Here is a 12,089-nt window from a genome sequence, read left to right on the forward strand (position 1 = left end):
AGGCCATTCATTGGGAGGCCTCTGCATTTTGGTTTTAATTTTAGTATCTCTGCTAGTGGTGTGTCTTTTTTCAGACCCTGCTTTTTCCTGTTGGACCTATGTACACATCCCGGTGAGGAGGCTGTTGGCTGTGTTTTGCATATCTGGATGTTGACTTTTCTGAATCTGCTTCAACCATTAATTGGGGTGGTTTCCTTCCCTTTCTCCCCAGAGCAATTAAATATGTCTTATTTAAGCAAATCATTTCTGGCCTGACACATTTGCACTTTGAGGCAACAAGGATACAGTGTGGTAATGGTTTGACTGGGAAATCAGGCACTGCGTGAATTCATCTGACTTATCAATGGTTGCTCATCTGACGTCTGTTGGAAGTGTTTATCTACAGGCCTTGAACCTGGCTAGGTAGTCTCTGTAAACTGATAGGAATTTGCTGTATCCTTCCTGTTAGGTATATTTTAAGCTGGTATAGCATGGTAGCTAAGATCCTAACTATGAATCAGGATCCCTGTTTCAAATTTCCACTCTGTCACAGATTCATTAGGTGACCATAAGAAATCAATGTGCTCTCTTACTTTCTCCTTCTGACCACATCAGCAGTCTGGTGATGATGATAATGGTAACCTATTTACAGGTTTGCAAATAAAGATTACTACAGATTTGAACCCTGACCTATCTAAATCAAGCAGTTAAGCGGTGGAAGGTTTTCATTCCTTGTGACCCACCACTGATTGCGCCAGTTCTCCAAAATGATGAATAGATGGATAGTGTAAGAGGGGGTTGCCACTTGAAACAGTCCATGTTGCTGGAGATTTTTTGGGCAATACTGTCCCCCCCCCTTTTTTGGTGGATCTTTTTTCTTTAGTGGGGGGGGGGGGTGGGTACAAGAGAATTCAAAAATGCCTTTAGGGACAGAGATATAAAATCTCCAGAAATTTTGAAGGCATGGGAAAATAACTGGTTTTTCTACCTGGGTTTGTTGGGGAGAAATGGAAAAAATTTGGATCCCGAGATTTGTAGTTTGATGAGGGATAGAGAATTGTCTGCTTGAGATTGCTAGGGAACCCTTTAAACTATAGCACTAGAACTGTGTTGGAGAGAGTTCTAGATACTTCATGAACTATAAATCCTAGGATTCCATAGGATGCAGCCACGGCGATTAAAGTGGTATCAACCTGCTAATAATTGCGCACTGTGGATGTACCCACGGCATGTTTGCTGATGCAAAATGCTGTAGAGCAGTACTTCTTGTGGTCTGATGTGAGGGACAAGCCAAGGACCGGTACCATATTTGAGCCCAGTGACTACAGTTCTTTTTTCTTTCCTTCCTTCCTTCCTTCCTTCCTTCCTGGAAACCTTCCAGGGACCAGTAACATGTCCCATGGACTGGCACCAGCCCTTGAACCACCGCTTTCGAGTAACACTGTTGTAGAGGGTCACCAAGAAGGATGTTTTGCCTCCATGGAATATTTGTGGGTTTCCCTAAAGCATCTGGAAGGCTACTGGGGCAACTGCAATGCTGGATTGGATGAACCTGATTCAGCAGGGCTCATTTTATGTAAGGGGAATAAGCTCTACACATAATCAGAGGTATTTTGGTTTGGGAACCATTCTCTGGTCAGGAGGAGAGGATGTGGATGTGACTGGCCACAGATGTTGAGAACTAAAAAAACAAGTATGGTGTGTCTCTAGAGATATTCACTCTCCATTTACCTCTGGATATTCTTAGACTTGTCTTTTGTCCTGTCGTAATTGGCATGGCCTTATTTTAGGCTTCCTGCGGATCTGTTTGGGAGCCTTGATTTTAGCACAACATTAGATAGCAAAGAACATAGAGTGAGGCTGATGGAGCCAGGTGGTGAATTAAAGTTTCTGTTGTAGCTGAATCACCCAGCAATCACCTCTCTTAGACTTATTTTCTTTCTTTCTTTCTTTCTTTCTTTCTTTCTTTCTTGTTTGTTTCCTTCCTCAATGTGAAATATGAAGAGCGAATTTTGTAGCTAAACAAAATCAAGCCTCAAGGCAGCTTGCATCCAAGGTACATGGAGAGACTTGATTTATCTCTTTTATATCCCTGATCTCTTTCTGGAGCAGAGAAGTCTCCGAAATGAGATGTTGGTGCTTGTAGCAAAGCTCCTGTCTTTGGGTTCAACCACAACATTCTTTTTTTTTCCATTCAAAGGAAAAATAATATTGGAAATTGTCCAGTACCTTTGTTTGGTCCAACAACATCACAACCAACTTATTATCTGGCACTGGACAGAACATATAAACCCCATTCTGTTTGATCTGCATTAGTTACCTGATTCTGCGTTGCAGAGGTATCAAACTGGATTATTTCTACAGTGCAGATGCAACTTGAGGAATTTCTTGAGTCCCCTCTTGAACCTTAGGCTAGGCCAGAGGAAGGGAAACGCATCAGGGTCGGTGGGGAGGGGGCTGGATCTTCTTTCCCCTTAGCCTTTGGGTGTTGGGTGATATCAGGAGTCATGGCTCGTGTTTGTAAATGCCATCTGACAGCAGCTGGTGTCATTCTTCCTCCCTTTTCCACACATGGAAACACAGTCAGCAAAAAACAAGAGTGGCTAGCTTTGTGCTCTGTTCCCCTTCCCAGAAGTTACTTTTTCTCTATTACAGTGAGCCATTGGTATCCTCTGTGTGTTAGTTCCTGGTCCCCCTGTGAATACCAAAATCCATGGATGCTCACGTCCCATTACATACAATGGTATAGTAAAATGTTGTTGTTGTTGTTGTGTGCCTTTAAGTCATTTTGGACTTATGGCAACCCTAAGGCAAGCCTATCATAGGGCTTTCTTGACAGGTTTCTTCAGAGTGGGTTTACCATTGCTATCCTTTGAGGCTGAGAGAGTGTGACTTACCCAAGGTGTGAGTTTCCATATATATATATTTGGAATGGCTGAATCTGTGGATTTAAAATAATCCATGGATAAGGAGGGCCTTTTCTTTCTTTCATTTGTTTGTTCATTCATTCTTTCTGTGCTTCTCTTTCCTCCCTCAATGTGAAATATGGAAGTCCCTCCTTATCCATGGATTTTTTTTTATCCACAGATTCAGCCATCCATGATTTGAAAATCTTAATATATATGTGTAACTTCTCCAAAGCAAACCTCTCAGAGTCCTCCAGCAAGCCTAGCCACCTATAGTGCCTTGCAGGTTTCTGAAGTTATAGTTAACACAGGCCCGGTACAGATGGGCCAAAAAGGACGTCCTCATCACATGCGAGGGGCGGCACTTCTAGACATCCTTCACACATGAAGAGGGCGTCCTTGCTGCGCATCGCCGAATACACGGCATGCGTAGTGATGACGTCACTGCTGTGTGGCCTCCAGATGGAGCTTCACAACAGCGAAGTCCTTGCGCCGCCGCCACTTTTAGCGCTCCTTTTTTCTTGCATAGCCGCATCACGCAATTTGGTTGCTGCGGCGTGGCTACACAGAAAAGAGAGGCGGCTCCCGTCCGCCTCTTTCTGGCGGTCTGTACCCCGCCTGAAGGAACTTTTCCAAGCTCTGCTCAGTCCTGCTTGGGAGGGAGAGTGGTGCCCAAGCAGGGACTCTGTGGTTGTCTCCAGTCACTGATTCAATCTCTGTCCTTCAGATGACAAAGGAATGGCAGCTCTGTTTGCACTCCAGCCCTGTGAGGTTGACAGGTGCACTGCAGACTCAGGCTGTGTAAATACCAGGAAAATCATCACCTTTTTGCTTCTGCAGTCACCGATCACAGATAACAGTGGGTTTTCCCCTCCATTGGCTACAGATGGCGGGGCTTACGTGGGGTGAGGTGCAACTCTATATGGGCCAGATTCTGATCATATGACCCACACTAGAGGCTTAGTTTATGGCTCCCAGCTTCAGCAGGGATATCATAAAACTTTTCTACCTTGTTATAAGGATTGCTGTGAGGATTGCATGATCGCTTATGACACAAAGCAATGTAAACATATTTATTTGGGCAAGTCTTTTCTTCTCAGTCCAACTGAACACCTGCTTCTTTGACTTAGGTCCAAAACACACTGCAGAAATAATCCAGTTTGAGACTGCTTTAATTGCCCTGGGTCAATACTAGGGAATTCTAGGAACTGGAGTTTTGTGGAACATTTAGCCTTCTCTATCAGGGAGCTTTGGCACCACAATAAACTATAGTTCCCAGGATCCCCCAGCATCGAGCCAGGGCAGATAAAGCGGACTCAAACTGGATCATTTCTGCAGTGTGTTTTGAACATTGGAAAATAATGTGTGTGTTGTGTTTTGTGTGTTTGTGCATTGTGTGTATTTTACATTTTATAAGTGATATGTAAATATTTGCAGAGAGCATAGGACTTAGACAGTGGAAATCAGGGTTCATTTCCCCATTTGGCCATAGAAACCCCCTGAATGACCTTGGGCATGTCACACACTCTCAGCCCCAGAAAACCCCATGATATGTTTTTTAGGGTCACCATAAATCAGAAATGACTTGATGGCTCACACCATTAAAATATTTGCAAATGATAGGAATGAATTTTAAAGTACTTCAGATGCTAAAAAATATATCTCTATAATATTGCTTATCAGTATCACCAGTCACAGAAAAGTTTTCTAAATTGGAGGAGAGAGTGTGTATTCTTTCCCTTTCATCCTCTTAATTTTGGTGATGTGTTACAAATGATGGACAAAGAGGAATGGGCTGGTAATATTTGTGGACTGACTTCCCAAGCTGATCTATAGCAGATAAGTAATAGAATTCCTGCCTAGAGAATTAGCAGTCATCAATAGAGAGGAATGGGTAGACATGGTCTCTGTGTGTAAAATTGATTGATCACTTAAATGGTCTCTAAGGGAGATTCTGCTGGTCAGGCTACACATGATTCTTTGCAAGTTCAACATGTTCTCTTAGGGCTTCCTCCGCCCCATGAGGGTGTGTTTGTTTTTGTGTGAAACCTTAAAACAGCCGAGAGACTTTGCAAGAGTAAAAGTTATTGCAGGAGTTGCTTCTCACTGTTTTGCAAACTCTCTCCTCTCCTACCATTGCTTTTCACCTTATGTAGGGATGTGTGCAGATGTAAATCAAAATTTCTGTATCGTTTTGAGAAGAAAAATTACCAGTGCAAAGAAAAGAGAAGTGCTTCCTAATATACGTGTGCAATGAGGTGCTTTAGTTTTACACCCACAACGGTGAAATCCTCATGAAAAACATAAACACCGTTGCAGGGTATTGAGCAGCTGTACCCTGACTGAAGCTGCTCCAAGGCGATAGCTGCATCAGAAATATAAAAGTAGTTTCATAACCCTTCCATTTGCCCAGGAGAGGATTCTGCCTCTCTAACACATTCCTCTCCCCAAAATGGATTTTTTGGCACAGATTTAAAAGGTTCCACTCTTCCTGCAAACAGATGGGACATTGAAAGTGGACCTGATACAGTAGGTAACCACAGGAGCATCAACCCCTCTTCTGTTCCTGTTGCCCCCAACTCCAGCCCTGCCCTGCCTTACAGCAATATTATTATTATTATTATTATTATTATTATTATTATTATTATTATCCATCTTTCTCCCAATATAGGGCCTCAAAACAGGATGGGATGTTTGGGTAGGGTGTTTTATGTAGTCTACATAATGCAAAGGGATCTTGTAGCATCTTTGAGACTAATGTTGGTAGCATGAGCTTTTTTAGACTTTGAGTAGCCTACAAGGGTGTCAACTCAAAGTCTACGAAAGCTCATGCTGCCAACTTCCCTCTTACATTTAGTTTCAAAGGTGCTAAAAGATCCCTTTGCACACTGGTTTTGCAGACTAACATGGCAGTGTCTTTGTAGTTACTCCCTCGGAGAGTGGTAGAGTCTCCCTGCTTGGAGGTCTTTAAACAGAGGCTGGATGGCCATCTGTCACAGGAGATGCTTTGATGGAGAGTTCCTGCATGGTGGAATGGGGTTGGACTGGATGGTGTGGTCTCTTCCAACTCTATGATTCTATGATTCTAGTCTACAGTTTTATGCTCCATATCTGCTCTTTGTATTTGTGTTGTACAGGGCCAAAGAGCACAATACAAACTTCAGTGTGTTTTCATCAAGGCCTATTTGAAGGTCTCTCCCCTCATGGACCTTTTCTTCTGCATGGTGCTGTGGGCCACATTGGGAAGTATAGTACTAGTATACAGTAATGCTAGTGTTCTTCAGCAATTTCCGGTGTATGGAGTGGGATGTTCTGGAAATGGCATGATTTATGGGAATTTATACACATGGTGGATGTGTGTATTTGGAGATGGCCTGGTACCCTGTCCACGTGCCAGTGGATGGGCATGAATCCCGACGGGCCACATGGAGGAAGGAGGAAAAGGCTGTGGTGGCATGTGGTCAAAGCAGCCTTCTAAAATGTCTCTTGAACAGTTGAAGCCTTGTAACCAGGAGGATGTGCTGAGGTGGGGTAGGAGGGGGCGGCAAAGGAAGCTGGAGGTAAGCGGCAGGCAGGTTCCCACACGGGAAGGAAGGAATTGAAGGGCAGCTCTGTTTGCGTTCCAGCCTTGTGAAATGAACGGCGGTGCTGTTCAGGTTTATATAAAAACTGTGTCAATACTGAGAAGAGCTGCACCATTATGCTCCCACAAGCATCCTTCACGTTCACTTGCCCCTTGGGCTGGGCAGGCTGGAAAGCAAGAAAATGAAGATTTCTGTGTTTCTTTTTCATGTGCCGTATTTGCTCCTACATGGCCTATTTGGGGTGGGATGGGTGACACCTTTGTTCCCAATGGGAACAGCTTGGTAGCAGCACAAAATTGTACCCCCATATTTCATGTCTTGTGGAAAAACTGGTTAGCAATACCTTCTTGGAGTGCAGAGCTTGCTAACCGGTTGGACCTTGACCTAACTAGTCAACGGGTTAGATCAGGATATAGGCTACATGAGTCCAAGAGCACTGTTTGATGCTGGCAGTAAAACAGCACTGTCAGAATTGACAGTATTATTGGCACAGCCTTAAACACTTCCCTATTGATTTTAAGTCACTCTATTGTGGGCCTGTAGTAGGGGTGGAAACAACTTGAAAGCACACAACAGACTGCAGGCACTTTGTATATACATACATAAAAAAAAAAAACAAAATTATGCATTATCTTCATATACAAAGTGTCTGCGGATTGAATTGACTAAAGCTCCCAAATCATCAACTAAGGCTGCATCCACACTGCAGAAATACTGTAATACAGTTTGACACCACTTTAACTGCCATGGCTCAATGCTATGGAATTCTGGGGTTTTTAATTTGTTGTGGCACTGGAGGTCACTGACAGAGAGGGCTACGTGTCTCACAAAACTACAGCTCCCAGAATTCTGGTGCATTGAGTCATGGCAGTTAAAGTGGTGTCAAAGTGAATTATTTCTGCAGTGCGGATGCAGCCCAAGACACTAACCCTAAAGCTGTTGTGAGATGTTTGAAGCACAGTGAATGAACGTGGCATTAACATACAGGGAGCTTGTCAGGATGCATGTGTATGATCTCCAGTTCCAGTGCCCCTCTTAGATGCTGGGAAGCATGAGGTGCCAAGGGTATACTGATGTTTTTGTGGCAGGCTTCCCACAGGCAAGTTTGTTGGCCACTGCGGGAACAGAAAACTGGCTGGGGATCTTCAAGCAATAATGGGGACCCTATGAGCCTCATGATTCCCATTCTTCCTCTAGTTGGTTGTTGTTGCTGTTATGCTAAGTCAGCTCCAGTTTATGGTGAACCCACTGTAGTGTGTCCTTGGCAAGATTTGTTCAGAGGAGGTTTGCTGTTGTCTTCCTCTGTGGATGAGAGAGCATGAATTGCCCAAGGTCATCCAATGGGTTTTCATGGCCAAGTGGGGATTCAAGCCCTGGTCTTTACTTAAATCCCACTACACTACTCTGGGGCTCTGTCCAGTGGCACCTGCAGGAAATGCCCTCTCACTTGTTACTTAATGCTTGTGTTGACTTAGATCTTCAAGTGATGGGCCTCATTCACACTTTAATAGTTAGGCTGAAATCCTACACTTGTTGTGTACCTTCAAGTTGTTTCTGATTTATGATGACCCTAAGGTAAACCTATCATAGGGAGCCCTGGTGCCACAGTGGTTAAATACCAGTACTGCAACCACAACATTGTGAGTTCAGTCCCAAGGCTCCAAGGTTGATTCAGCCTTCCATCCTTTCGTAGGTCAGTAAAATGAGTACCCAGCTTGTTGAGGGCACTTGGCTTACAGATTGCAAACCACTTAGAGAACGCGGAGTTCACTGATAACAGGTATGGAAATGTACATGCTGTTGCTATTGCTGTGGGGTTTTCTTGGCAGCATTTGTTCAGAGAGGTTTTTACCATTGCCTTCCTCTAAGAATGTGACTTGCCACCCATGGCCCAGCAGAGATTCAAATCCTGGTCTCCTATTCCAAGACCCAAACCATTACACCACACTGGCTCTACACAGACCCAGGAGTAAATCGTATCAAACTGAGCAGAACCTCTGAATGGACACCTGTAGGATTATCCTAGAAAATCTATTTGATTAAGGAAGCCTCTTTATTTTGGCCTGTTCCTTCTTTTCCCTGTTAATCTCCTCTGAACAGAGTTCAAAATACTGGGTTCATTGCCACTTTGGGGAGGGTGGCGGAGGGTATTTTGGTTACAGTCAACAAAGAACCTTTTTCTTTTTGGTTCCATGCGTCACAAGGAAGGCTGTGGCTTATCCAGGCCCCCCCTTTCCCCTTCTCCTGCTCCAAAACTCTCAGTGCACTTTGGCTGCAGAACTGGATACTTTTCTGCTGACGCTACTTCAGCGCCTCTTTTTCGGTGTTGTCTAAAGGACAGACACATCACCGCGCGTGACTCGTCCTTCAGATTCATGCTGGAAATATTAACTGGGCACTTAAGGAGGCCGGGACAGGCTTCCCCGTGACTCTTTCCTGAGCCATCCTTTAGGTGTTTCAGGGGGAAAAAATTTAGGATTTGGAGCCAGCTCAAGCTCATGCCCGCCCCAAGCTCCACTAATCTTTCCCTCCCTCCCTTTCTACTCCACGTTTCTTCTCAAAAAGGGCCTTAGTTGCAAGAAACATTTCCCATTAGGCTGTCTTGAATGACCTGTGTGCCTGATAAACGAGGCCCTTCGGAGCTGCGGGTGACTGAGTCCCGAAAATGCCAAGGACTCTTCAGCTGGGTATTTCGCTCCTTAGCAATATGTTTGATAATATTTGGTGAACTATTTTAAAAATGTGCTTTCCAGGCCACGTGGCTCCTCTCCTGCTCAAAGTCTGGTGCCGACGTTTGTTTAACTGTCTGGGTCAGTACACAAATCCTAGGCGCCATGGCTGTCGATAACCAAGGGGGGTTTTGTCGGACGTCCAGCTATGAATAGCTTCTGCCTGGCTGGTTTTCCACCAACGCAGTGCCCTTATAAGGATGGCAATGGCTTGGAACCTGGGTACCCCCAATGGCATTAGACCAATGATTCCCAAACTTTGCTCCTCTGGGTGTTTTGGACTTCAACTCATAGAAGCCCTAGACAGATTGATCAATGGTTAGGACTTCTGGGAGCTGAAGTCCAGAACATCTGGAAGACCAAGGTTTGGGAATCACTGCATTTGACTGACCACAGAGTTGAGCCAGATGGCAGTCAGGGAAAGGGCATTTGAGTGGTGCCCTATTCAGTGGTGCCAATGGGGCAGGACCTTGGGGCATGATCAAGAAAGCCCCCAAATGCATCAGGGCTGACTTGCAAGTGACATATCTAACCATCCAAAAGGTCCTGCTTTGGCAATAAGGGAGCAAACGTTCAGACTCTAAAATTAACTAGCTGCAGTAGTGACTTCATTTCTGGAATTGACTCCTCAAGGAGACTTGCTTAGCAACACACTGTTATATCTTTCTGGTGCCAGGTAAAGTACAGTACAGTTCGTCCTCTGCATCCATGGATTCTTCATCCACAGTTTCAAGCATCCACAGCTTGAAAGTATTCAGTACACACACACACACACACACACACCTTGATTTTGCCATTTTATAAAAGGGACACCATTTTATTATCCACTCTATTTAATGGGACTTGAACATCCACCCAGAGGACCTGGAACCAAAACCCAGCAGATACCAATGGTCCACTGTACTTTTTAATCCTTTGGGCTCCTTTAGTGGCTTATGGCAGGCTGCATCTGCACTGCAGAAGTAATGTGGTTTGATACTGCTTTAACTTCCATGACCTTTGAATTGTTATTGGATTGTTTGCTACATGGTAATCCATAGATTAATTCATTCCAAACTAGCAAGATCTGTTATACCATCAGGCAAAGGTACTCTTTGAATTATTATTGGGGTATGTTGGCCAGGACAGTGTCATGCCATTCTCTAATCAGTCCCAGGATTTTTAGGTACTAGGAAGTAATCCAATAGCAAGCAGCAATGCAAACAAGTGACAACTTAACTTTTCATACCGTGGCAGCTTTAATTTCAAAACCACCATAATGAGCACTGGAAATGAATTAATGTTCAGAGGTAGCATTTCAAGTCCTGTGTTTGTTGAAACATGCCAGGATCATAAACAATGCCATACATTTGAATGTAACAAGAAACTCCTGTTAGTTTAGACCAGGAAGTGAATGCTTCTGTTCTCTGTATTAGGAGAGAAGGAGTAGTAGGGGATTGCAAAAGCCAGAGAGAGGGTGGCTGTTGCTTGTATATGTATTATTAGATGATAGTTTAATGTTACATCTGTAGGAGGGATGTGATTCATACTGGGTTGCTTGTGCCCCCTGGAAAAATGTGCTTCCTGTCTCTGGAATTGTGTTCTCTGGAGGTGGAAGTAAATGAGAATGAATTCCTTTCTTCTTGGTGGGCATTTTTAAGCCAAGGTTCCCAATTTCTGAATTACTATGACCCTTCTGAAAAACATTTTGTGATTAAGAGGATGGAGGCAACAAGCAAGTTGGTCCTAAGAATGACTGAGAGTCATGTTACTTTTAATTTTTTAAAGATAATGTTTCATCTTCAACAAAAGACAAGCATCTGGTTGCTACATAGTTACACCAGATAGAAGAAATCAGCAACAGCCAAAAATAGCAACATGGCTAATAGATAGGTATATAACCAGACATTTGGAAAACAAGGAAGACGAGTTTCAGTCCAGCTCTGTGAGTATGGGAAAGACACATGAGAGCAGTTGTACAATGGGTTTGCAAGCGTTTTCAGACGCTTTCTGAAAGAAGCTGTTTCTTCAGAAGTATCTTCACTTTCAAAGTATCTTTGAAAAGATAGACAAATGAACTTTCCATGGTGGGAGACTTAGGGCTCTTTTATGGGTGCATGCTTATCACTTGATGGTTGAAATTTCAGGTGATCCCATACGTAAATATGCCATTGCAAACAAAACAGACAAATAGTAAGTAGCCACAGTCAACTTAGAAAATATTCAGAAGTGAGAATAAGTGCAGCATGTGTAGTAGTTTCAGTGTTGGACTATGACTCTGGAAGCTAGGGTTCGAATCCTGGTTCGGCCATATAAACTCACCAAGGGTAACTTTGGGCAAGTCACACTTTCTCAGTCTCAGAGGATGGCAATGGCAAATCCTGTCTGATGAAACTTGCCAAGAAAACCCATGAGACAGTCATCTTAGGGTTACGGTAAGTCGGAAATGACTTGAGGCCATACAACAAGAAACAAAAATGGATGGATGGATGGATGGATGGATGGATGAAAGTTTTTGTGTCAGAACGATTCAAGGTACTGTATGTAACTTTGACAACCTGTTCTAGTAAACACTATATAGTCCTGACAGATTGTTGATTAATTCACTGAGACTGTCCATTAATTCTCTTTTCTCCCCTTCATCAACAGTGTTCAAATGCCTGTACTCTGGAGAACAAGCAGCTGAGGAGAACCAAGCGAGAGACTTTCCTTCCATTTGCTAAAAGGTACCCAAAGTCCAAGCCCTCATGGAGTCTAGGAGCACAGTTGCCAACCAGTAGCTGGAGAACTGGGATGTTTACGTGGAAGTGCCTCATTCTTTGGGCTGTGCTGGTCACAGCCACACTGACCTCTGCAAGACCAGCGCAAACCCTGCCAGAGCAAGGTAAAAAGCACAAGTATTTTTCTGACAT

The 12,089-nt window shown here is 43.8% G+C and overlaps 1 protein-coding gene across 6 annotated transcripts in view; it reads left to right on the forward strand.

Annotated features, from left to right (window-relative positions):
* The window catches only part of FGFR1 (fibroblast growth factor receptor 1), a 74,660-nt gene that overhangs the window by 10,748 nt on the left and 51,823 nt on the right, over positions 1-12,089 (forward strand). For 5 of the 6 annotated variants that reach the window (XM_089537567.1, XM_089537566.1, XM_089537568.1 and 2 more), the window contains exon 1: positions 11,852-12,061. In XM_089537567.1, the coding sequence (XP_089393693.1) occupies positions 11,971-12,061 (91 nt within the window). In that variant the 5' untranslated portion in view covers positions 11,852-11,970. Of the gene's footprint in view, positions 1-11,826; positions 12,062-12,089 lie in introns of those variants that run through there. The other variant, XM_089537569.1, reaches the window with a different exon arrangement.

Source organism: Sceloporus occidentalis, unplaced genomic scaffold (assembly GCF_023333645.1).
Source record: "Sceloporus occidentalis isolate IW3139 unplaced genomic scaffold, rSceOcc1.0.p SCAF_9, whole genome shotgun sequence".
NCBI lineage: Eukaryota > Metazoa > Chordata > Lepidosauria > Squamata > Phrynosomatidae > Sceloporus > Sceloporus occidentalis.